We start from the raw sequence: 24131 nt of genomic DNA, 5'->3' as shown, positions 1-24131 counted from the left end.
TTGTTTTCCTTCTTCTTTTCTCCTTAGCTTAGTATTTTCTAATACAAGATACTTTACCCAGTATTCTTGAGTGTGACAACAATAATATAAATATTTATAAATTCATCTACTCATATACTCAAGGGATAATATATATTACACTACACAGTTCGATGTTACGAGGTTTGCCGTCTAGATCACGTGGAAGTGCTCTAGGCTCTCGAGGTGGTCTATAACTAGGCGTCAAGCAGGGACTTAAAGTAATGACAATAATGCAATTCGTAACTAATAGTAGAGTATACTAAATGATTGATCTTGAGCACGAAGCTCTATACAAAAGAAATCCATCTTGATTATATAGTCCTTCGTGCCTATGGTTAACTAGGAATCGTCGTTCCTGGGAACGAGCGTTCCTGGTTGTTCCTAGGAACGTTCGTTCCTCACCGTTCCATCACATGTTTTATGGTCATGTGACATACTAATCGTTTTGGACGTAACATTCGTGTCACGATTCACCATTAGGATTGATGGTGTTACGATGGTAGCAAACTGATTAATTAGGAGAGCTTAGGCCGTGTGCAAACACGATCAGATTTCATCGAATTAGTATGTGATCTTGGTCACCTGAAGATCGTATGCGCACGCACCATCAGAAATCGCGTGATAAGGAGTCTTGAGGAGCCAGAAAGCTCCTAGGGGCCCCCTTTATTGTTCAGTATATAGTCAGAGTAGTTTCATAGTTTAGGAGCTTCGTGCTCAACTTAGTTATCAATTAGTTTACCTACATTCTACTTGATCTAGTAACGACTTCACTTCCAAGTGAAGACTAGTGATAAAGCCTTAACCCACAACTACCAATCAGACGAAACCTCAGGCAGCCGCTGCCTCCGGTACAGTATCGTTACAATTCGATCTCTTATTAATTATTCTAAATATTAAATTTAAAGTAGACTAATTAATTTTTATACTACAGGTGAAGTCTAATTAATATTGATAGCAAGTCTTTAATCTCACTATTAATTTATAGTAATAACAAATATTTTTCAAATCTCATACTCCTGATCTTATATTTTTAGTTTTTCTAGTGATATAATTTACTTGATTTCTTCCTTTAGTTTTCATCCCAAACACTTATTAACACTAGTTATATTATACCAAACCACAACCTAAACATCCAAACCACTGCAAATATCCAATCTTATATATAATATCCAGAGTAATCTATAAGAAATTTTATAGCAATTTAATTAACTTCCTCTTTAATTCCCCTCTCTGTTACGATAGTAACAATTGACTAATTAGGAGAGCTTGGGCCTTGTGCAAAAGCGATCAGATTTCATCGAATTAATATGTGATCTGGGCCACCTTAAGATCGTATGTGCACGCACTGTCAGAAAGCACGTGACTTGGAGCTTTTGGAGCTTGAGGATCCAAAAGGATCCAATGGAGCCTTTGGAGCTTAGGATCCAAAAGGATCCAAGGGAGCATGAATATCTATATAACCAAGATGGATTCCCTTTGTATAGAGCTTCGTGCTCAAGATCAATCATTTAGTATACTCTACTATTAGTTACGAATTGCATATCATTATTGTCATTACTTTAAGTCCCTGCTTGACGCCTAGTTATAAACCTACTTCGAGAGCCTAGAGCACTTCCACGTGATCTAGACGGCAAACCTCGTAACACTCTCCTCATCAAAACTACCAAACACATCCACCAATATAATCTCATCTCATCGAGCCGATAATTATATGATTACTCAAAGTCTCTCTCTTCTTATTCTTATTCTCAGAAATCTCTTTTCCTATTAGATAATTAGATAATTCCATTCTCTAAACTTATAATCAAGATTCTAATTCTATTCAAGTTATTCAAATATCATCTTCTACCCTCTCTCTAAATAATCTCGTCTATTTTACACTCTTTTAAATTCTCATCTATAATATCCTTCGCCTCATCATTTATAGATAATCTTCTCAAGCTTCTTTTATTCTATCTTTTTCCAAAAAAATCATATAAAAGACACTATCAGTTTAATATCCATTTAATATTCTCTCCCCACTCACCCTCCTCTCCCCTCCTCTCCCCTTCTCTCAAATAAACTACCTAATTAGTACCCAAACTCATTCACAATACTGTCTATCTACCCATCTATCCATCTACCCACCGAAACAATACAAACTCCCCAATTTTCACCCTTCAGCTAACTAAATACCCCCCCCCTCCACACTTCCTCTCTTTTCATCCCAAAAAACTTCCTATCTAACCAGTAGTCCTTGAGTTGTTACTGTAGATAGGTATCTAGATAGTATATACTTTTATCAATAAAATTTATATTACCTACAAGTCAAAGTACCTTGTGATATTCATGATAAAAAATGTAAGATTATATTCGTAAATAAGTCTTACATGTACATCTGTGTGCCAGTATATATATGCACATTTCATCATTCATCAGATATTCATTTATATCTCATATTTCATATCTTGTTCTAGAGATGCATGCATGTATACATTCATGCAAATACATGAAAACAACAAATCCCAACCCAACCTAACTCCAACCCCAATCTTCTATCAAAGAAAAATTAAAGTCGTAAGTCATAAAAAAAGTATGCTTGCCCAGAACCATCCCCTCCTCTTCCACTTCCACTTTCCCCAAACCCCTGATTCAAACACATATATCCCCACCGCAGAAGCTCACATCAACTTTATTTATCCACCACCTTTCCCTTTATCCTTCCCTTTATAATTCGGCTGCCTCTCATAAGCATTTGGACTTCTTTTCCTTTCTTTGCCTTTACCCTTTCCCTTTCCATGTGCATGTCCATGTGCGCACTCATCCCCATGATCATGTTTATCCCCATTACCTCCCGAAGGTTTCGCACCCCCATCATCATCACTACTACTATCATCACTATCACTCGAAGATTCATCTGATGATTCGTCGATAGGGCGAGGAGCGTGGTATATACAACATACTAATTCATTATCGTTAGCTTATTTTGTTCCTGTGTGTTTCTTCCCTCTCTGTCCAAGGAAAAAAGAACTTCATCCAAATTCCATCAAGTTCTACTCCCCAACACCCGATCAGTACAAAAAAGAAACTCTATAAATACCTTTACTCTTTTTCCTCCCTAATCCCTCATTATCTACCACATCCTCCGCCCATTGAATTCTTCTTCCGCGTCCTAAACCCCTCTCCCCATTCGTACTACTTTCACTTTCTCCAGTTGATTCGCCTCTTAAACGTAAAACTGGTGCTGATGTATGAGTTTGTGATTGAGTTATAGTGACACTTCCTTGCAATTGGTTTTGGCTGCGATTTTGTGGTTCTGTTTGAAGATGAGTTTGCATGCGTGCTGCTGCTGAGTTGGAAGTTGAAGATGCCATTTCGTGTGTGGATATTTGACGCGTTTGATCGATTGTGCGAAAGTGGAGGTAGAGATATTTTTGTATGTAGATAGCTGGATAAAGTAGGTAGATGTGTGAATGGTGATGCTGGTTGGGTATATGCCCCTCGTAAGACAACCGCAGATATCGGCTCTTCTTCCTCGTTTTCCTTATTCCTCTACCATTCCCCTCAAAAGCGCAGTAAAGCAGTAAAAGGTCGAACAAACAGACACACTCAATCTCCCGCCCCAGGGTCTATTGTTCGCGTTCCCCAGTATCGTATAGTATCGTACGACCGTATCGAATTATCCCCCGTACCTCTCATTCAAATAAATCTTCTCTCCCGCAGACTCGTAATTATTCTTAATTCCACGCAGATACCGTAGAACCTCAAAAATAAATAAATCCCTCGCGAATAAACCCCACAGACCCAAGTAATCAGTCCTCCGTACTCAGAACCTCTGATCTTCAAAACAAAAACAAGTCGTCGGTCCTCGAAATATTCGCTTCCCTTTCTTGAACTCGTTTCGTTCTTTCGTAGTATTATCTGAGTCTTCTAAGTTGATTTGTTCGTTTCTACGTCTTCCCTCAACCTCACTCAATCAAATGTCAAAAAAATCCCAAGCCAAGCCAAGCCAAATAATCTCGCCCCACGTTTCTTAAATCATGCAACCCTCCCACCCGAGCGTTGGAACTTGGAAGCACCAGTGGATCCACAATGTTTGACGGTTGTGGCGTCGTGGCTCAATTTTAGTCAGCAGCTAAGTACCCGCAGTCTAGAAATCATCTATCGATAAAGTCACCAGTGAACGAGGGTCTCTCTAACGAGTGAGTGCGTATTTAAAGAACAGGTAGGCGGCTTATAGAATATGAAAATGAAGAAAGAGAGGAATTTCTATTTTATTTAGATAATTTTCTGTTCCGAATTTTTGAATGTGTTTGTACTCGGTAATGAATACATGCTCTTTGTTCATTTCCTTATAATTTTCTAATTCTATATTCATCTAATACTAAGAATTCATTGATTACCAATCAGAATGTATGTATTTCAGTATGCAAATCAAACTTATAACTCCAATCATCCATGAAATGAGTCCAGAATTCTCATATATTCATTACTCATGGGCCATTAGACATAAGTCATAAATCTATAATCCCACCTCATCTTTTTCCTCATAAAATCAACCACCCAATCATCAACCCAAAAACCCCCACCATTCCTCCTCTTCCCCTAACTCTCTCACCCACCCCAGGAATCTCTTTCTGACGCACTTCCGTAATCGTAGCACTAGCCTGCGTCTGTACAATCTCACAACTTGCCGTTCCACAAGCCCAACCACTAGGACAACAATCACCACCCAAACTAGCCGCACAAGTACTCCAGCCTGTTGCACAAGTTCCTGTTGCTGATGTTAATGTTGCTGCCGATCCAACTGGAACTGCTACTGTGATCCCATCGCTAATTATTGTTGTTGATGACGTAGCTGGACATGATGTTGTATCACAATTTCTACCTGTTCTACAACACCCTCCTTGATAATGAGCTGAACAGGCATAGAATCCTGTTGGACACGTATCTCCAGTGATAGTTGATGACACCGTCGTCGTTGTGGTTGTAGAATCACCTGTAGGTCGAACGGGAACAACTCCTGAAGCTGATGTGACTGTAGTTGTAGAAGCTGTTGATGTCGAACTTTGGGAGAATGTACTCGATATGCTTGAAGATCTTGTACTAGTAATCGTAGTTGTTTGGGTAGTAATAGTTGGAGTTGATGAAATAACGGTGAAAGTTTTGGTTGTAGTAACAACTACTACAAGTGATGGATTTATAACACAACCAATTGAAGCACATACATAATTTGGTATGCAACAACCTCCTCCAACATCATCTCCACAGGCTGTGTTAGGTGAAGCACAATTCGTAATGGTTCCTCCACAATTTCCTCCACTAGGACAACATCCAACAGGACCTAATCCAGTATCTGTGATTTTGAAACAAGTTTCATCCGTTGCGCAACAACTATTTGGATATCCTATTGATGAACAATTCGATGTTCCCGTAGGACATTTAAAATCTCTCTTTTCCAGTATTGCCAATATAGCAGCTGAATCTTTTCTGCGAGCTCGAATATCTTCATAATTCAAAGATCCCGAATGATCTTCCGTATGTAAGGCAAATGGCGCTCGAAAAGAGACAGGAATCGACGAGTTTGCAAATAACCTAGCCTTCTCCTTCAAATCTCTTTTTCTCAAAAAGTTATTCTTCTCATCCAAATTTGATTGAGTATCCTCTCCCTCAAATTGCCAATATTCCATAAAGAATTTCTCTCCCTCATCTTCACTCATTTTCAGAGTTCCAATCGGAGTTTTAGAAGTCAATATATCATCCTTCTCAAGTTCTTCATCTTGTCTCCAACTCGGGGATCCATAAACCCAATCTTTGAAATGTGCCGTAAGATCGCGAGGCCAATGGGTCAAGAATCGATTATCTTGAATAGCTTGTACAGAATCCGTCTGCGAAATAAGTAATAAGAGAATCGAAGATGGAAGACCTAGGCAAGCCGATGAAAGACGCATTTCGAGAATCTCTATCCAGATCTGAAGTTTGATAGGGGTGGGGTGGTTGATGTCAGTACCAGGATAAGCTCTTGAAGCTTTTTAAAGCTCGATCAAATTCTGTAATGCAAATGCATACAATTCCGTAGTCTTCAGATCGACAAATCGAAAAGAAGATAGCGCAAGTACCAGGCTGATTTAAGAAAAGAATCCTTTCCCTAAATGCAAGCAAGAAAAGGAGGCTAGGAAAATCAAGAAACGAAACGAAACGGGATTACCAACAGCAGAGAAAAATCTCCGGTGGCTGGGATATCACAGACTTGATAACACTACACGGAAAACAAACCTTATGAGACATCAAGATATTTGATGATTTTGCGAGGACTTCATATTGGTTCTCCAAAGGAGGAGAGAAGAAGTATCTGATAACACCTACATACGTCAACGTTATAGATGTTGCGGAGCTTGACGCGTGAGGCGGTATATGCGGTGAAGCTTAATTTAGAAGCACGGGAGATACAGTAGAGAGATTTCTACGTTACGGGAGATCTCCATTCTTATCGTAAATCATGCATGTAATTCTTATCGGAGCTCCCGGTGAGCCCTGCTTGCATTTAATACTGCCTACCTTTGGCTGCTGGCTAATATATTTATTCTTCTTTATGCCGAATATCTATATTGAATCAAGAAATCAGTTTATTTTAAATCTTTAATTATTAGATGAAATCATAATAAACAACTCATAAAAAATCAAATAGCTCACTATCAAGAATACAATATTCCTCTTTTGTAGACTTCTCTAGAAATCTTTATTAACAAGCTCAACTCCTAACCCCATCATCCCCTCACTCAAAACCTCCAACATCCAACATCCACCCCCTCCTTCAACCCTCAACCCTCAACCCACCAACCATGCCCCGCACCAACGAAGCCGAAGCCTTCTACCACTCAGTCTACAGCGCCGTCCAAGAAATTCCCTACGGAAAAGTAACCAGTTACGGACACATCGCACGATTAATCGGAACGCGTATGTTACATACTCCTTCCTTCGTTGTTCTATTCCATTTTTATATATCTCTACTATTCATAATTTAGATCTCATCAAAATCCACCTCCAGGCAATTTTTATCTCAAAGATTTAAACTAATCGTCTTTCTATAGCACAACGACCCCGTCAGGTGGGAATATGTCTTAAGCATTTACCTACCGATCCTTCGCTGCTTTGTAAGTAAGAGCTTCTTTCATCCTCCCCCTTAACCCTGCGACAACCTTCCAATAACCATCCTCCTCATAACTCAACATGCCATCTCATCCCCAGTCCCTTCACACTCCCTCTTCTCCCAGCTTTCTCTCCGGGTAAACAATCCAAAAATCCAAAAAAAAAAGGAATAAAAGAATAAAACATCCACTAACTCCCCCTTCACCAAATCAAAGTCCACAATGGAAATGTGCCCTGGCACCGTGTAATAAATTCCAAGGGTATGATAAGTCCTAGGTATATCTCCTCTTTCCTTTCTCCTCCTTATACCTTTTCTTCCCCTCTCTTTTTCCCCTCCGTTCTTCCACTTCCCACTTCCCACCTCCCACTTCCATCGCATGTCCATCCATCCATATCCATCCATACATATACACATCTTCCCCCTCAAACCCCCCAAACCCCTCACCCCCTCCAAACCTCCCAAACTCCCCAACCTCCCCCCAAATCCCACACCCCCAACTAACACCCCCTCCCCCACCCGCAAAAAAGAACCCACCCCACCGGCACCCAATCTCAAGCCACAGCCCTCCGAACCGAAGGCATAACCATCAGCACCGGATCTCGTAAGTTTCCTTCCCTTCCCTTCCCTTCCCTTCCCTTCCTCTTCCCCTTCCCCCACTCCTCCTCTCCAAACCCCAAAACCCAAACCCAACTAACACCCTTACCCCCCCTCAAAAACAGTAGGCGAATTATCCATATCCCTCACCACGTACGGATGGTTCCCACGTCAATTACCTAGTGAGGAAGCGGCTGGGTTAGAGGCACTGATTGATTCTGATTCTGATTCTGATTCTGATTCTGGGTCTGGTTCGAGGTGATGGATAAGTTAAGAAGTGAGAAGTTCATTGCGCCGCTACAGTTTTTCACGAGTTTTGACATCAAAAGCGAAAAGCGAACTCATGTGTATGGGCGCAGGCGTTTGCAAAGGGAATGGAACTGGTGTTAAAAAATGGCATTGGGAATAATATTCAAGAATATCGTATCAATTCACATCCAAAGACACAAACCATGGTGATGGAACGATTCTCATGCTTATAGACCTAAAGCTATGTAGGATACATAAAAGTGATGAATAGAAAAATGACCATCTTCTACCCATCAGCTAAAAGCCTTTGTCAGTTCATTCCTTCCATCATATTAATGAATACATTTTATCAAGCCTCTCTAATTGATGGAATATCGCATCTGCTAGTCTGGCCAGCTCACCAAATGCTTGATGAATGTTTCTATTTAAAGAAAACAATCCTGCAATGGTTTCCTCCCTTCCACCCCGCTGTACAGTTGGGTTGCGCATCCCCCAATAAACTTGATAGCAGTCGAGTCGAATCCATCCTTCCGGGCCAATCTTCTGATACAAATATCAGATATACATCTCAACGGCAGTATAAAATTCCTCCATATCAGACAGCTAAGCAAAAAATAAATCTGTACCAACTAACCACCATTGATTTGAGATCAAATTGGTGAAATGGATCCAATTGCTTTGATCTCTGGATTATTGATGTCAATGATCCAAATAAGGTCCGATGAACTATATTGATGCAATCACTATAAAGATGCGACAATAAAAGGTCATAGACTTGATGCTGTTCTCCTCCACTTTATCAAAATGCATGATGCTGAAGCATCGACGTGATGAATATGTTTTCGAAAGTTAGAGCATCTTTGCTCATTTACTCTCATCAGCCCCAACAGTAGCTTGAGCTTGAGGACCAGTTGGAACTTGATTGTTTGGTGGGCCGTGTGGGTGTTGACCATGTCGGTAGTTTGGTTTGTTAATGTAATCCGATGAATTTGGGTTATATTGATTTCTTGGGGCGCCTTGAAGATTCTGAGGGCTTGTGACGTATGGGTTTGGTCCCCCATAACTACCTCGCATTGGCACTATCGTTGTATTAGAATCCATTGCAACATTTTCTAGAATATTGAACTTACTTTGATTTGGAATTGGTTGAGGGAAAACCGGTGCTACGTTGCCGTATTGAGGACCTGGACTCATACCGTACATAGGTTGTGGATGACCTTGTTGGGAACCTTGGTTCATCATCATTGGAGCACCTCGACCAGGACTTGGATAACCGCCATTTGGCATAGCTGGAGGATGACCATTATTTGGTGGCATGAATTGACCTTGCGCACCAGGTGGATACATCATTTGTGGACCAGGTGCCATTCCTTGTGGAGGCAAAAACCCACCTGCAGGGTTAGGCATCATAACTGGTTGACCCATATGTCCCTGCTGTGGCATGAATTGATGGTTTTGAGAAAGGGATCTGAATGGTTGCATTTGAGGTGCACCTGGGTAAGGTACCATCTGTGGATTGTAGGCTAATTGAGCATTTGCACCCATTGGAGAATGGAATGCCATCGGCAGTTGCTGCATTCTCGGAGATGAGAAAGACTGTGCAGAGTGTGATGGCATCATGCGCATTTCATCAGGACCACTGAAAGTTGGTGTGGGGTGACCCATTTGAGCTCCATGCATGCTAATTGGTGGTTGACGTGGGGATTGTCTAGCGTTAATGTTGTGCACACCAGATTGAAGGTGGAATGGTAGTTGATGTTGATGTGGTACTTGTGGAGCCGCTTGCGGTGGGTGAGGCTCTGATACAACTGGTGTTGTAGTCGGGAATGGTGCCTTTTCGAAGATTTGGACGTAAGACTCCGTAGGAGCACCGTTAGCACTCAACTTCCATAACAAATGGGTATCGTAGGCTGGCTTTAAACCACCATTTGCGCTCCAGTTCTTTCCATCTCCTGGCTTGAGGGTCTTAATGAGTTCCATTGCATCATATTTGCCTTGGAGTGAAGGGCGAGCGCTCTTTGCCAATGGCTTACGACGAATCAAAGAACGTGCGACTGGTGTTGTTGATTGAGTCTCTGGAGCATTGGCCATTGAACGAGGACTCGAACCACTGCTTGGGTTACCAGCCGGACTAAAGTCTTTTGCGAATGCATTTGGGCGAAATTCGCTGACGCTGGCGTTCAGTCTTGGACCACCTTGAGCGCTTGTTACACCACTTGAGCGACGGGAAAAGTTCGGGTCAACTGCGTTCGAGGGACCCGTGGGAGGAAGTCTAGCCTCATGAGCTGGCATCACATTCGATGGTACTTGAGCGGGCCTATTCTGTTCGAGAGTTCTTAATCGTTGGGCCAAATTTCCGGCTGTGCCGCTTCGGGGCATGGTCTGCTGTGCTTGAACAGGTCTATCGCCTCGAGAATTTTGCGTAAAACTGTGGCTACCTTGAGGATAAGGACCACGATTAACATTTTGGCGAGTAGGTGTAGCGGCCGGTGGTGATGTAGTATGAGGAGTGGTTGTAGTAGCTGAACGTTGTGCAGCATTCCCATCCGTACCTGGTGTAATTGGCTTGACCGAATCAGCAGGATGCAGCTTTGCTTCTTCAGCATTGCGCTGTGCTTTCTCCTGGATTGCTTTTTGCTTTGCAGGATCCTTGGCAATGATAGGAACAAGATCTGATGGAACTGGAGTGTTCAACTTGAAATCAATCGCAAATCTCTTTAAGTCATTGAGTTTGATTTGCTTGTCATTCTTGGCTTTGTTAATGCGAATTTGCTGAATATTGTTTCGCTGATTAGCAGCAAAGGTCCTGAAAGCCTTAGATACATCGGCCTCAACAGTTGCTGTAGCATTGGGTCCACCAGTAGTCTTGACCTGTGGGGAGACTGTGCGACTTGCAGAAGGAGCCGCAGACACCTTAAGCTCGGGAGTAGGAGTGGTGCTCGACTCGGTGGTAGTCGGTGGGGTTGCCACGTCTGATTTTGCTGACTTCGCAGTCGCAGCTGCAGCTGGTTTTACCTTATCTGCTGGTTTGTCGGCTTTCGCTCCAGCAAACATAATAGCCGAATCAACAAGGCCACGATCCGCGGGTGCAGCAACTGGGGCAGCTGCGGGTGCACGATCGACAGGGGGACGTTCGACAGGAGCACGTTCAGCAGGAGTTCGATCAACAGGAGCACGCTTTCCAGGTGGTTGATATGCACCTTTCGACGAGGTAAGGGGTGGGAAATCCTGTTGTCTGCGAACACCACTGTATCTACCCATGTATTAGCATTGTTTGTAAGATAAAAGAACAAAAAAAAGCTCACTTGTCTTCTTCGTCAAGTCCATTCTCATTCGACCCGATATGATCTGCAATGCGTTCCTCTGCAACATGGGAGTTCATGGCTGTGCTACGTTCAATTTCTCTAGCCTTTCTATCTGCTTCGGCAAGTCTCTGCGCGTAATGCGGATGGTTTGTGTTGATCTGAGTTGTGTAAATGTTCTCATCATAATCCGTCTTCAAGCCGAATCGGCGCTCATTCTCTGCAAACTGATCCCAAGGAGCAACTCTTCCTCCTCGACCTCCTTCCAAGGAGCCATCGGTATCAGAGGGCTTATCGGGAACCCATTTTTGCAATACACGCTCTCCTTGGTTTCGGTTGCCAGAAATCGCAGCATCTGTACGAAAGAAACTTGAGTTGCCTGAAGAGGTTAGATTTTGTGATGTCATTGGTTGGATATAGAGTGACGAACCATTTTGCGATCTGCCATCCGCCTTTCCCATACCATTTCCTCGAGCATCTCCCATGTCTCTTCTTTGCGAGGTCATGGTTGTTGATTGCTCTCTATACTTTGTGCCGCCGTTGGGAAGGTCGTTACCCTTTTTCCCTTGTTGTACCATATTCAACAACTGACAACCAAATGGATTATCGACTGTATTGAACTTTATAGTTGTATGTGTGTGATTTACTGGGAGAAAATATCTGGGGGAGAAATGTGTTAGCATAAAATTCCGGGTGAATGAAATTTGAAGGTGAGGGTCAAGTCAAGTTGAGTCTGATTCGGCATTGGGTTACACAACGCACAATGAATGCGCAATTACTCAATCGACCATGCGGTCAATCATTGAATGATTTAAAGAAAAGAAAAACGTTGGAAGAATCAAGGAGGGGAAAAATCAAAATACGTACCACTTAAACGGAAATCTCCAAACACACCCCTTCCTTTGATCTCTAAAATCGCGCCAATGTGTACGTCCGTCAAGGCTGGGAGATTCTTGATGAATCTGGGGTCTCAATATCGGAATCGACCCTTGTCAAGAATAAATTTCTATTTAAAAGGAATGTGATTAGCATGAATACAAAGTCATGCACAGTTGCAGGCCAGAGACTGAATTGTGATGTGGTGGTTCAGTTGATTGCGAAAGCTCCAAGCTTAATCGTGTCAAAAAGAAAGGCTGGGTTCTTGTTGTTGTTGTTGTAAAGTGCAGTCAGGACATTTTGTCTCACCTCGGATAGAAAGCTATTGTTTAAAGAAAAAAAGAGACCTCCACTGCTCTCCCTTTCGCAATCGCTGAAAATGATTACAGTATATCGTAACAGATCAGCTAATTTTCGAAAGTTATGAGTGTGTTGGGTTGTGGGTGATCCTTGAGAAGAGGGGAAATTATTAGAATTTCTGAAGAGGTTCGGAGGTGGAGGATGTAGGTTGGAGTGTAGGTAAATGATGCAGTCAAGCGAATGGGGTATTTTGGCTTGTCAAGAATAGCGCGGATTTCTTTTTGGACTAGGTAGGTAAGCTTCTGTAGGTTGTCCAAGCACAAGAATTATTATAAGAGGAAAACAAGAAGTAGAAGAAGATATTACTATTCTTACTCCCCGCTGGAATGTGAGGAGGAAAAATGGAAAAAAGTATTGGGGTCTCTAAAAAATAGATCAAGGGAGAGAAAGAAGTTGTTAAGATAGGTAGCTCGTGGTTAATCTATCGGGTTTGGTGGTGGTTGTATGTGTGTACCTGGTGGATTCTCTCGATCTTATTAACAATAACAAGGACTTGTATTATCCATGAAATTTCACGTAGTAAAAGAGAGAAAAGAAGTATTTTTTTATAGATTGGAAAAGGGAAGAGGAGGAAGAGGAGGAGAAGGAGGAAGAGGCGGAGGCTGGATAGAGATCAGAAAAGAAGTTGACGTTGACAATGGGTGACAAGTGAATTATTATAATAAATGACTTTGATTTTGATAATGATGACAACCCATTGAAATGCTTGCCTTGCTTTCCAAATTGTCAGATGTCGACCACCGTATTTAAGATCGATACCTACCTATTATCGGAGCAAAATAATAATCTAGAAGCTAGAACAATACAGTAGTTATTTTAGATACTGATATATTTCTTTGATGCTAAAAAGGTAGTTCGCTGTACCACGATAGAAAAATCCATCAGATTTCATTAATCATTGAGCCTTCTCCTCCTACTTCCATGCTATTAATACCTCGGGGATCCGGTAGATACGGTATCCTAGTGTCGATGGACGGGAGCATTAATCCAAATGGGGGTTTATGGGGGTTTGATGGTATTTTAATTGTGCGCCTTGTAGATATTACGGCCACATGAAATCAGATCTCTGGGAAATGTGTCAATTTGGGAGGGGTGATTATCGGATGGAGGCTTGTTTCTTCCAATGTGAAAGGGAGAAGAAACAAAGTATTAGCTACCCATTGAGTAGTAATGAGGAATAAACTAATAAAGGCTTTCTGGTTAGACCGAGTAAAGTAAAATAAATGTAAATATGTGAATTCAATAATCTGATTCAACAAAGGGGAAGGAAATGTTCATTGGGGCCTCTCGCGTCGGTCACATATACGAATATCCTTTGATCTTGGTATGAGATGTACTGTAACGATTGTACAATAATCTTCCTCGGTGTGCAGGCTTACTTGCATATAAAAGCCGATGAGGTTAACAATGGATATTGTATGTTCTATATTTATTTCAAGGGATTCTATAGAGAGGTATTAAGAAGGGTATATAGTATGTACATTCTATGTTGAGAAATTAACGAGGTATTGAAAAGGAGGGAATGATCTACAAAGCTGCGAAATCTTAAGTCCATGGGATATCCAACAATGACTTATTCGAATCCAACTCAAGCCCTTTGACAATGGGATTCTCACACTTCTATTATAAAGTCGAGGGCGCTTCCTTTGTAAAAATGGTCCTGTTCCTAACGAGGGCGATCCAAGCCTTTTTGGTTGTTCCCCATCCTCCTCTTCAATGTCCCGAGCGCTTTCATAGATATTAGAATGTATGTAACACGGGTCTGAGCTTCGAATCCCTACATGAGTTGGAACACCTGCACGGAATGATTGAGTGCGACCGGACTTTTTTGGTTTTTATCTCCTCTCACATACAAATTCAGTGGGACGGATTCTTGATGATTTGGAACTCAACCACACAACAGTGGTTTTGGGTGACATTGTGGAGGTAGGAAAAGAAGTGTCGAATTGAAAGGTCCAATGTCCAATGTCCATAATCAATATCTAGGTTATAATCGAGTTTATCAATCTATCAACGAACCTCTCGTAAAAATGTTGAGACATGCCTCATGTATTATCTTCGTTTGCACTGGGGTTCGAGTTATTAGCCAATCAAAGAAAGGTTTGCATTCCTCCACGATCTCGGGATGCGACCTAGACGGAATTGAGTTTGTTGAATATCTGTCATTGCCGCGCGGTATGAAAAATATCCGAACTGTTGCTCAGGTGCAGTGCCATCTGATACCTCATGCCTTGCTTGTGGGTATAAATCTAGATTATCCTTGGTTAGCATCATATATCTACCGGTGCTTGAGTAGCTTCAAGAGGTAGACTCGAATCCGAGAATCTCTCTTATTTGTTGAAATTGAGAAGTGACCTGAAGGATGGATAATTGGTGTAAAGGAAGAAGTCCACTAAAGGCCAGAGAATACATACCTCGAACATCACCCGGTTGGAGGACGACTTGTACTATTGGTGTAATTCTTCTTTTCGCATTCATCATGAATAACCAAGTGATATGACGATGGTCACCTTTAGGCTGTTTCGCTATGTTTCGCCCAATGAAAAGGGGGGTAACCAATCAACCCTTTGAGATTGTATATGACTCTTTCTCCCATCTATATCTTCAAACTCTCACTCACTATATATGCGAAAATAGGTGTTGAAAAAGGCACTCTCTTCAAATGTAATCATTATCGTTGTCAAAATTAAGAGGTTGGTCTGGTAATATAAAATGTTTCGTAAAATGAACAAAATAGGAATGGGAATGGCAAGGGTAATCCTTGTTTTATAGATGTCTGAAAATGGAAATCCAAACTAGATTTAAATGTTTGCAATGTATACATGGGCATTGGACTTTAACATCAAGCTTCTTTGTGTGGCAGAAACTTATCCATGATACGGCAATACTTATTATTAGGTAATCTCATTCACCTAGGTAGGCGCCTACATTGACATTCTCTCCAAATTTCCACTTGACAACCCATTCAACCCTTTGACATTTGATCTCCAAGAGCTCGGGCCACTCAGACTTTCCCCAGCCAGAAGGTTTCACCACCTGATTAAAACTTTTCGGCTAATAACTAGCGTGATCTGGCACACTTGCATGAGGCACTTACCTGCCGTGTAGATTGGACTGAATTGATACAATACTTTTACTGCAACCAAAAGGATTCACGTATTTGCTGCGAATTCTTCACCACCTTCATTCATAAGAGCGCGCTTATTGGCATTGAAATTTCGGAACGACACTGGTGACTCCAAGATACATACACACTGTGCATGGGGCGCTGACTCTTTGCTAAATCCTCCTTTCAACTTTCCACAGGATATCAGTAAATAGATCGGTCGCAGAAATGCAAGCACCTCAACGACCTGTTCAAAGACGATCTCCGGCATCAGATTCACCTGGACCACCACCTACAATATCTGCTAGGTCCATATCTCCAAGTTTGGGTCCTCAGCCGAGGAATTCAACTGCTTCAACCAGATCTGTTCAAAGCAATCATTCGGGAAGAAGACAAAACGTGAGTGATGCGATCCGCTTGGAATATCTTATTCATAATTGCGACAATGAATTCTCAAATAGAATCCGGTGCTAATATCGTTCGCTCATAGGGTGGCCAACCTCCGACAAGCAGTGGTAGTCAAAGTGGTCAACATGCCCCACCATTATCTCAGATCGAAAGGAGTGTAACACATCTTCTGGTCGCCACAAAGCAACTCCTCGAAACCCTTACACAATGGTCTCGACATCAAGCGACCGATGCACAAGTTTCAGATGTTTATGTGCGCTTGGGATATGAGTTCAACATTGCTTGTAGGGCGTTTACTGCAATCAATGTTGATACTTCGGATTTAGGAAATGTACCGGAGTTACTTCGACATATACTGGAATCCACACTCAGCCAAGAGGCAAGCGTCGAGAGCTTGGAAAGATACTTGCCTCGAATCAGAGATATAATCATCACTCTTCTTCACGGTTTAAAGCGAAAGCAACAGAAACTGCGGCAGAAACAAGGGAGAGATAGCGGAGCACAAAATGGAGATGCCATACCTAGGAATGGAAGCTTCAGTAGCATTGCCAGTAACAGCACCGGATTAACCACACTGCTCAATCAAGGGTTGGAAGATAATTTTCAAGGAGACTCAGGTTCGACAAATGACCGAGGAAGCAAAGGGCAGTCCACCACTGACTCGGCCATCCCTCCACGAATGTCATCAGCCTCAGGATCATCAAACAGAAGAGCTGCTCCTCCACCGAGAGATTCATCTCGAGGCTCAGTATCTTCAGACCAATCTACACTGTCAAGCACGACAATGCAAAGCATTCCTGTTGTCCCACCTTATCCTGGAGATGAAGTCACTGTGCCAATGCCACGTCCAAATGATACTGATCATTTGACTGTTGACAATTTTCCACCACCACCTCCGCCACCGAAGACAAATGCTGCATTGGTAGCTCTACAAAGAGGTGGGGACTTGGAAAGAAGAGCCTCGAGGCGTTATTCCGCTTACCAAATCTCAAAACTTGTTGGTGCATCTCCAAATGGGGTTCCAATGCTTCCCGTTCCACAGAATTCGCCAATACCAAACAGAGGGCGCAATGATGCTCGAGAATCTTTGAGAGCTGTTCAAAATCGTGATCACCGTCTTGGTCGAACAAATTCCCGTTTAATTCAAAATGATGCATCTCCAGTTCGAAAGCCAAGTGTGATCGCAGAGGAAAGCCAAGAGACCTCATTTCAGCAGCCAGACGAACCACCCTCAAGTGACAGCCCAACACCCAAAACTTCAGAAGAGAAGTCAAGACAACCTTTTATAGATTATGATGGACCAAGTTCAAGTCTCAATGGGCCAACTTCTGATGTGCTTCCAAACTTTGATGATCAAGATCAAGATCAAAATAAGGCTGCAACTGAACCTCCTCAAGCTCCCGTACACAGGAGATCTGCTAGCAAAAGAGAAAGTCCCAGTTACGGTAGTCAAGCAAGACAATTCACACCTGAAGGATCACCACCTCCACCGGACAAGGAAATTACAATTTTCCTACAATACAAAACCAAGGTCAAGAAGTTTGTCCTTGCTGATGGGTACAAGGATTTATCCATGGCAAGATTGCAATTGGCTTTCATTGAAAAGTTCGCCTGGAACACTCATAATAATGGGGTTGATCTACCTGAGATATATATACAGGATCCAGTATCTGGTGTTCGTCATGAACTGGAAGATCTTCATGATATCAAAGATCGTTCTGTACTCGTATTAAATGTGGAGGTACTAGATGAAGTCAAGCGACACATTGATGATAGTTTAGGAGGATTGAAGAAAATGGTCGAGAGTGTCAAAACAGCAGTTGATGATCAGCAAGTTACCATTCAGAGAGTCTCGGATCGTCAACAAGATGCTGCAAAAGAAATGGCTCGAATTGCTTCTGCACCACCTGTCTCTTCAAGAGTTTCAATGATTGATACTGGACGACTCACCAATGGCAATAGCTTTAGCCCCTCGAAAGTCAATGGCCAAGCGCAACTTACTGAAATTCAGAGCCTTCGTCGTGATCTTGCGGTACTCCGACAAACATATTCTAGCTTTCAATCTGACATTCAAAGTTCCATGGCTTTGATTCGCTCAAAGGCTAGCTCTGTCAAGAGTGTTGCTGTTAAAGCTGCTATTCCAGATATCAATGGCGATTCCGGACGTTCTTATGTCAATGGTGGAAAGAAGAACCTCAGCGAAGATTCCGATAAATTGGTTGCGCAAGTTGATGATCTTCAAGATATTGTTGAAGATCTAAGAAAGGATGTTGTACAACGTGGTGTACGACCTCTTCCTAAGCAATTGGAGACTGTGGCCAAGGATATCTCACAGGCTACGATGGAACTCAAGAGGATGCAAGATTTCTTGAAACGAGAGAGGCCAATTTGGACAAAGATTTGGGAGAAGGAATTAGAGACAGTCTGTAATGATCGTGAAGAGATTACTATGCAAGAAGATCTTGCAGCAGATCTTCAAGATGATTTGGAGAAGGCAGCACAAACCTTTGCACTTGTGGAACAAGCTACTAAAGAACAATTGAAGGATGGATCTCCAAGTCAAGTTGGTACTGGTCGAAGTCTTTCTAAGCTTAACCGTATTGATCCAATCGATCCTGCTATGGCAAAAGAAGGTGTTCTAGACGAAGTTCGTGCCTTACAACCAAATCACGAGAATCGCCTTGAAGCTATCGAACGTGCAGAAAAGCTTCGTCAAAAGGAACTTGAAGGTCGTAGAGGCAACGTGCTTCAAAAGGAGCTGACCCAATTCGTTGAAGAAGGAAAATTGAAGAAATCTGGAGGCTTTGAGGAAGTTGAAAGACAAAGAATTGCAAAAGATGCGCGGATTAGAAGAGAGGTTTGGGAGCGTCAGAATGGGATGACGCAAGCCGATGCAGATCTTGAGGGTGTTGATGATCCTGCGGTTGAAGAAGTGGCAGAAGCAGATGAAATGATCGAGGAGGTCTCAGAAGCTGATCCTGCTATGGAGCTATGATAAAATACGATACCACGATGGCGAACGGAAATTGCATTTTCAACCCATGATTACAGTATTTGAGGATTTTTCAGTATCATGTCTTGAGGGGCCAATGCAGGGAATGGGATGTTGGACTCTAGTTCTAACATTTACATGACTTTGTCATGTTTGTTTTTCATGGAAGGCGCAAACAGTGTTTGTTTATATTCAAGCAAGGCGTTAATAGGAATTGGGCATTTTCCTTTGGACCGGTTGCATAGTTCTTGACATAAGCGTTTCTTATAGTGTTTTCACTACGGCTTTTCTTGTTTTTTTTGCGTGGCAAATGAAAGCGAGCTATGTCAGTATAAGGAAGATTCCACGGTGTGCTATTCTATGGGCGTTTTGAAATTGGTGTTTTGAGGAGGGGTGGTTAAGAAAGAGTAGTTGATGCATTGACACGGTATGATTGAGGACGGGTGTAGTGGGGGACGGCATTGGAAAGGGAAAAATGGAAATAAATTATAGCGATATGGATGAAGATGAAGATGCAGGTTTTATATCAAGTGAGTGTGCCAAGGCAATACAGGGCAGATAAGATAGTAGGTGTATTGTAGTTGTAGAACAAAGTTACAAATTAGAGATGAGATGAGATGAGAAGAAATTAAAATATATAAACCTTATAGTTGATTTACTAATCTGATATGTTATGATATGATATTAATATGGTTTGAAAGTATAGAATTATCTGCCCTTCCCCCTCCCCACCCCTCGGACTTTCAATTCCATCTCACTAGGAAAGGAATCTAGTATATATCAACATCAATATCAAAATCTTTACTCGTTCTCACCGCTTCAATTAATTACCTCAAAATCTAAAATATCGATAATCAAAGAAAGAATTCGAAGAAAAAACAGGAAAGGAAAAAAAGAAAAGGAAAAAAAAAGGATTAAAAGGATTAAAAGGATTAAAAGGATTAAAAGAATTAAATTTAATTTAAATAACTGGATTCATCGGTTGTGTTGGTGTAGCTGTACTGATGTATGTATGGATAGCCGTTGATAACCTGGTGTAGCCGAGTTGAGGGGTATGGTGTTTGGTTGTTGGGTGGTGGTAGGTGTGAGTATTTAGTTCTAGATGGATGGGATTGGGGATGGGGAGTTTTGAGGGATGATGATGAGAATGGGATTGAGGGATGGGGGGAATTTGAAGGTGGTGGTAGAAGATGAGGTAGATATATATATGTTGTGTGTGTTGTGGGTGATGGATAGAGGAATAAAGTAGAGGGGTAAAGGAGTAGAGATGGCTTGATAAGCGCCACTTATATCATTTTTACATCATCATAGGACCTAGGTATGTAGGTACGTAGGTGTAGACCCTTTGAAGTTTCTTATCTTTATTAAGGTTTGAGAGGTTAGAGTTTGGAAGTTTAAAACTTAATTTTTTACCTAGATATCTAGGTGTTGAAAGTTAAGCTCCCGGGAATCGGGATAGTGGGTTGGTCCGGTAGGTTAGGTAGGTAGGTAGGCTGGAGCTGGATAGATGGGATGATTAGTATTACGGCCAGATTGGCTTTTGGTTTTTCATAGGTAGGTTCTAGGTAGGTACTGTATGTTTATAACTTTTTAACTTTATATGCCGATTGCCGTCTGGGCGGTTTTGGGGTTGGCTGGGCGGAGGATCATTTGGGCTGGGCTGGAGCTGCGCCTGGATATTGTGTGTAAGTATTCGGATCGGATCGGAGCGGAGCGGAACAGTATTTGGGATTTATGGATTTATGGATTTACTTTTATGGATGATGAATGGTGATAGATGGGATGGAAAGGTTTCGGTGATTTGAAGGTGAGAGAGGAGTGAAAAGTAAGAGGAGATATGTAAGAGGGGAGGTGTATGGGAAGGTTGATAGGAAGAGAAGGAAGACAATAGAAGAGTGGTATGATGATGCTGGGAGTGATGAGAAGGGTATGTAAGAGCTGAATTGATAAGTTAGAGTGAGAAGGGTAAACATCGTATGACTACTAGGTATTATCCTATCCCTCTATCGAAATCTCAGAGAAAAGCGAAAGAGAGAGCGATAAGTCCGGATACCTCATGTCACACAACATACATAGGCGTATTGTAAAGTACGTAGGTAAGGTTTGATGGATAAGCTAAGACCTCATCAATCTTTATTTGTAAGGAATTTATGCTGTTAATTAGATATATTCGTACAATGACATGTAGTATTCTAGGCTTTGCTAGTGTACTTTGTAACATGACATGAATTCAAGTGATTAGTATAGGAAATAGATTCGGAGAGGAGAAAAATGATTCTAGAGGTTGTCTGTTCAGTAAACATCACTCATTGACAGGCCCAGCTAAACGGACCCATCAAAAACGTTCGTATATACCCATGGTAATGGTCCGATAGTGGATTATGTGGATCTAGCGCCTCGTGGGCATAAAACGTAAAATTAACTTCGGTATCTGACTTTACCGAATATGGAGTTATGGCAAAAGGTTTGTTCGGGTTAAGGATTAAGGTTAAGGCTTTTTGCTGGGGCTTAAGAAGGTTCTACCTTCTTTTTCTCACATTACCAAGCTAGATAATACCTCACGACAGGTTTTATGCAATGGTAGGTAGTGAAGATATTTTTATTCTCCGAGTGATTTTTTTTTCCAATTGAATATATATTTTCTGTTCCTTTGTTCTGTCTTCTTATTTTTTCATTTCTTCACTCATTCATATGAAATATACACGCCAATTAAACACTGAGGTCATCATTGTTTAAGGTCTAGACTAGTCAAAGTCTGATAAGCTATCTCTTCATACCTCAAGAACTACAACCATAACCACAACTACAACTATCAATTGAGAACAACCACAAAGTCACAGCCATGAATGAGGCAGATCGAGAAGTAGTGCGCGCTGAGCATGATGCTTCCCCAGAACAATTTTCCATCGAATCACCAATTCATTCCCCTGTACCTCGCCATCCCTCCCACGAAATTGAACGTATCCCAACCGCATCCTCTATCTCGACCACTTCATCCGATGCCTCCTCACGTCGTCCCACAATTTCTCGAGCTCCTACTCAACGAGATTTAGAAAGTCATCCAACTGTGATATCTCGGATTCAAACTGCACGTTCGCAACATTCAGGGACGGTAGGAAGAAGTGTTTCTAGGAAGAGTAGTAAGATTGGAAGGATATTCAGTACGAAAGAGAAACCATTACCTTTAATGGGATTAGGAAAGGAATATCCGCCTGCATTACCTGCTCGAGATGAGTACGTAGTAGAGTTTGATGGTCCGGATGATCCATTGCATGCGGTTAATTGGCCGATGAGGAAGAAGTGAGTAGTTTCTAGTACTTCAATGAGAATGAAGCTAATGACTTTCCAATAGAATCCTCACAGCAGTAATGTTAGGATATACAACATTAGTATCAGCATTTACATCGAGTATTTTTTCAACAGCAACTAGAGTTGTAGCTGCGCAATACAATGTTTCAACAGAAGTTGGAATATTAGGATTATCGTTTTATGTTTTAGGATTCGCTTTTGGACCTATTTTATGGGCACCACTATCGGAATTGAAAGGAAGAAGATTACCGATTGTTCTATCTATGTTTGGATTTTCTATCTTTCAGGTTGCAGTTGCCGCTGCAAAGGATTTACAAACAATTTTGATTTGTAGATTTTGGGGAGGTGTGTATACCTTTTTTCGCTTGAGTTTGGAACATTCTAATTTATCTGATAAATAGGTATTTTTGGTGCAGCTCCTTTAGCAGTTGTTGCTGCAGTTTTTTCGGATATGTTCGATAATAAAACGAGAGGACTTGCTATTACTGTCTTTTCGATGACTGTATTTACCGGTCCACTTCTCGCCCCTTTTATTGGTGGATTCATAGTAGAGTCTCATCTTGGATGGCGTTGGACTGAATGGTTAGCTGCTATAATGGGTTTCACAGCATTCATCTTGGATTTCTTCTTCCTTTCCGAAACGTATCCACCAGTTATCTTGATCGAAAAAGCAGCAGAACTTAGAAGAAGAACGAAGAATTGGGGAATTCACGCTAAACAAGAAGAAATCGAGATTGATTTCCGTGAATTAGTTACTAAGAATTTCTCTCGTCCTTTGAGACTTTTAGCTACGGAACCTATCGTTCTTCTTATTTCCATCTACATGGCATTTATCTACGGTCTCCTTTACCTCTTCCTCACAGCTTATCCAATCGTCTTTCAACAAATCCATGGTTTTACTGGTGGTGTAGGTGGTCTTCCATACTTTGGTATGATCATCGGAATGATAATCGCCGGTATTTACGTCGCTTCAACTCAACCATCATATAATCGAAAACTTGCAGCAAACAACGGTATTCCAATTCCAGAATGGCGTCTTCCACCTGTGATCGCAGGAGGTGTAAGTTTCGCAGCAGGGCTCTTTTGGTTCGGTTGGTCAGGTTATAAAGCTGATATTCATTGGATTGTTCCTACACTTTCTGGTCTTTTAACAGGTTTTGGACTTTTGGCAATTTTTCTTCAAAGTCTTAATTATCTTGTCGATGCATATCTTATGTTTGCTGCTTCAGCTATTGCAGCAAATACATTCTTGAGATCATTGGCAGGAGCTGGATTTCCTCTGTTCTCACAATATATGTTTAAGGCTTTGGGAATTAATTGGGCTGGTACATTATTGGGTTGTGTAGCGTTGGTATTAGTACCGATACCTGTTTGTTTTTATATTTATGGGGAGAGGATTAGGAGAAAGAGTAAATTTGCACCGGTTTTTCCGGTACAGCAAAGACCAAGGGATGAAGAGGAGGCAGGGAGTGGGAGTGTGAGTGGAAATGGGGAGGTTGATAGAGATGTTAATGGAAGGGAGAAGGGTGAGGAGGTTAGGATTTGAGTTGTGATGTGATTTGGGGATGGATATGATGACGGATTATGATTTCACGAATGAGAGTGGTTGATGGACCGAGCCTGGGTAGATACTAATATTTAATAATGGGTTAAATGGATGAATGATGGGTGATGGGTGTTAGAAAGAAGAGAGAGAAGTTTAATATATATTGGGACGGTAGGAGAAAAACCTAAAAGGGGAAAAGGAAATAAATAATATCCAGGAGTTTAAGAAGGAAATAAAGA

The 24131-nt window shown here is 41.6% G+C and overlaps 8 protein-coding genes across 8 annotated transcripts; 4 read left to right on the top strand and 4 right to left on the bottom strand.

Annotated features, from left to right (window-relative positions):
- Nucleotides 1–2696: 2696 nt before the first annotated feature.
- On the bottom strand, nt 2697–3374 carry SS1G_10162 (predicted protein; the record flags this gene model as incomplete). The annotated part of the gene is made up of 2 exons (XM_001588565.1): nt 2697–2962; nt 3101–3374. The coding sequence occupies 2 exons, from the start codon at nt 3372–3374 to the stop codon at nt 2697–2699; spliced, it is 540 nt and encodes a 179-aa protein (XP_001588615.1).
- A 1173-nt stretch (nt 3375–4547) lies between these two features.
- Nucleotides 4548–5951, bottom strand: SS1G_10161 (hypothetical protein; the record flags this gene model as incomplete). The annotated part of the gene is made up of 1 exon (XM_001588564.1): nt 4548–5951. One exon carries the CDS (start codon nt 5949–5951, stop codon nt 4548–4550), a length of 1404 nt encoding a protein of 467 aa, XP_001588614.1.
- Nucleotides 5952–6842: 891 nt separating this feature from the next.
- SS1G_10160 (predicted protein) lies at nt 6843–8006 on the top strand (the record flags this gene model as incomplete). The annotated part of the gene is made up of 5 exons (XM_001588563.1): nt 6843–6957; nt 7092–7154; nt 7365–7425; nt 7678–7751; nt 7870–8006. 5 exons carry the CDS (start codon nt 6843–6845, stop codon nt 8004–8006), a joined length of 450 nt encoding a protein of 149 aa, XP_001588613.1.
- An 851-nt stretch (nt 8007–8857) lies between these two features.
- SS1G_10159 (hypothetical protein) lies at nt 8858–11873 on the bottom strand (the record flags this gene model as incomplete). Its single annotated transcript, XM_001588562.1, has 4 exons — nt 8858–9072; nt 9124–11240; nt 11299–11674; nt 11726–11873. 4 exons carry the CDS (start codon nt 11871–11873, stop codon nt 8858–8860), a joined length of 2856 nt encoding a protein of 951 aa, XP_001588612.1.
- Nucleotides 11874–14613: 2740 nt separating this feature from the next.
- Nucleotides 14614–15009, bottom strand: SS1G_10158 (predicted protein; the record flags this gene model as incomplete). Its single annotated transcript, XM_001588561.1, has 2 exons — nt 14614–14780; nt 14946–15009. 2 exons carry the CDS (start codon nt 15007–15009, stop codon nt 14614–14616), a joined length of 231 nt encoding a protein of 76 aa, XP_001588611.1.
- An 856-nt stretch (nt 15010–15865) lies between these two features.
- Nucleotides 15866–19040, top strand: SS1G_10157 (hypothetical protein; the record flags this gene model as incomplete). Its single annotated transcript, XM_001588560.1, has 2 exons — nt 15866–16036; nt 16128–19040. 2 exons carry the CDS (start codon nt 15866–15868, stop codon nt 19038–19040), a joined length of 3084 nt encoding a protein of 1027 aa, XP_001588610.1.
- Nucleotides 19041–19726: 686 nt separating this feature from the next.
- On the top strand, nt 19727–20231 carry SS1G_10156 (predicted protein; the record flags this gene model as incomplete). Its single annotated transcript, XM_001588559.1, has 2 exons — nt 19727–19729; nt 20058–20231. 2 exons carry the CDS (start codon nt 19727–19729, stop codon nt 20229–20231), a joined length of 177 nt encoding a protein of 58 aa, XP_001588609.1.
- Nucleotides 20232–21879: 1648 nt separating this feature from the next.
- Nucleotides 21880–23892, top strand: SS1G_10155 (hypothetical protein; the record flags this gene model as incomplete). Its single annotated transcript, XM_001588558.1, has 3 exons — nt 21880–22337; nt 22390–22445; nt 22748–23892. The coding sequence occupies 3 exons, from the start codon at nt 21880–21882 to the stop codon at nt 23890–23892; spliced, it is 1659 nt and encodes a 552-aa protein (XP_001588608.1).
- Between the last annotated feature and the right edge of the window lie 239 nt (nt 23893–24131).

The sequence above is a fragment of the Sclerotinia sclerotiorum genome, genomic scaffold (assembly GCF_000146945.2).
Source record: "Sclerotinia sclerotiorum 1980 UF-70 scaffold_15 genomic scaffold, whole genome shotgun sequence".
Classification (NCBI taxonomy): Eukaryota; Fungi; Ascomycota; class Leotiomycetes; order Helotiales; family Sclerotiniaceae; genus Sclerotinia; species Sclerotinia sclerotiorum.
Note: the sequence above shows the minus strand (reverse complement) of the source record. Positions and strands in the feature narration are given on the sequence as shown.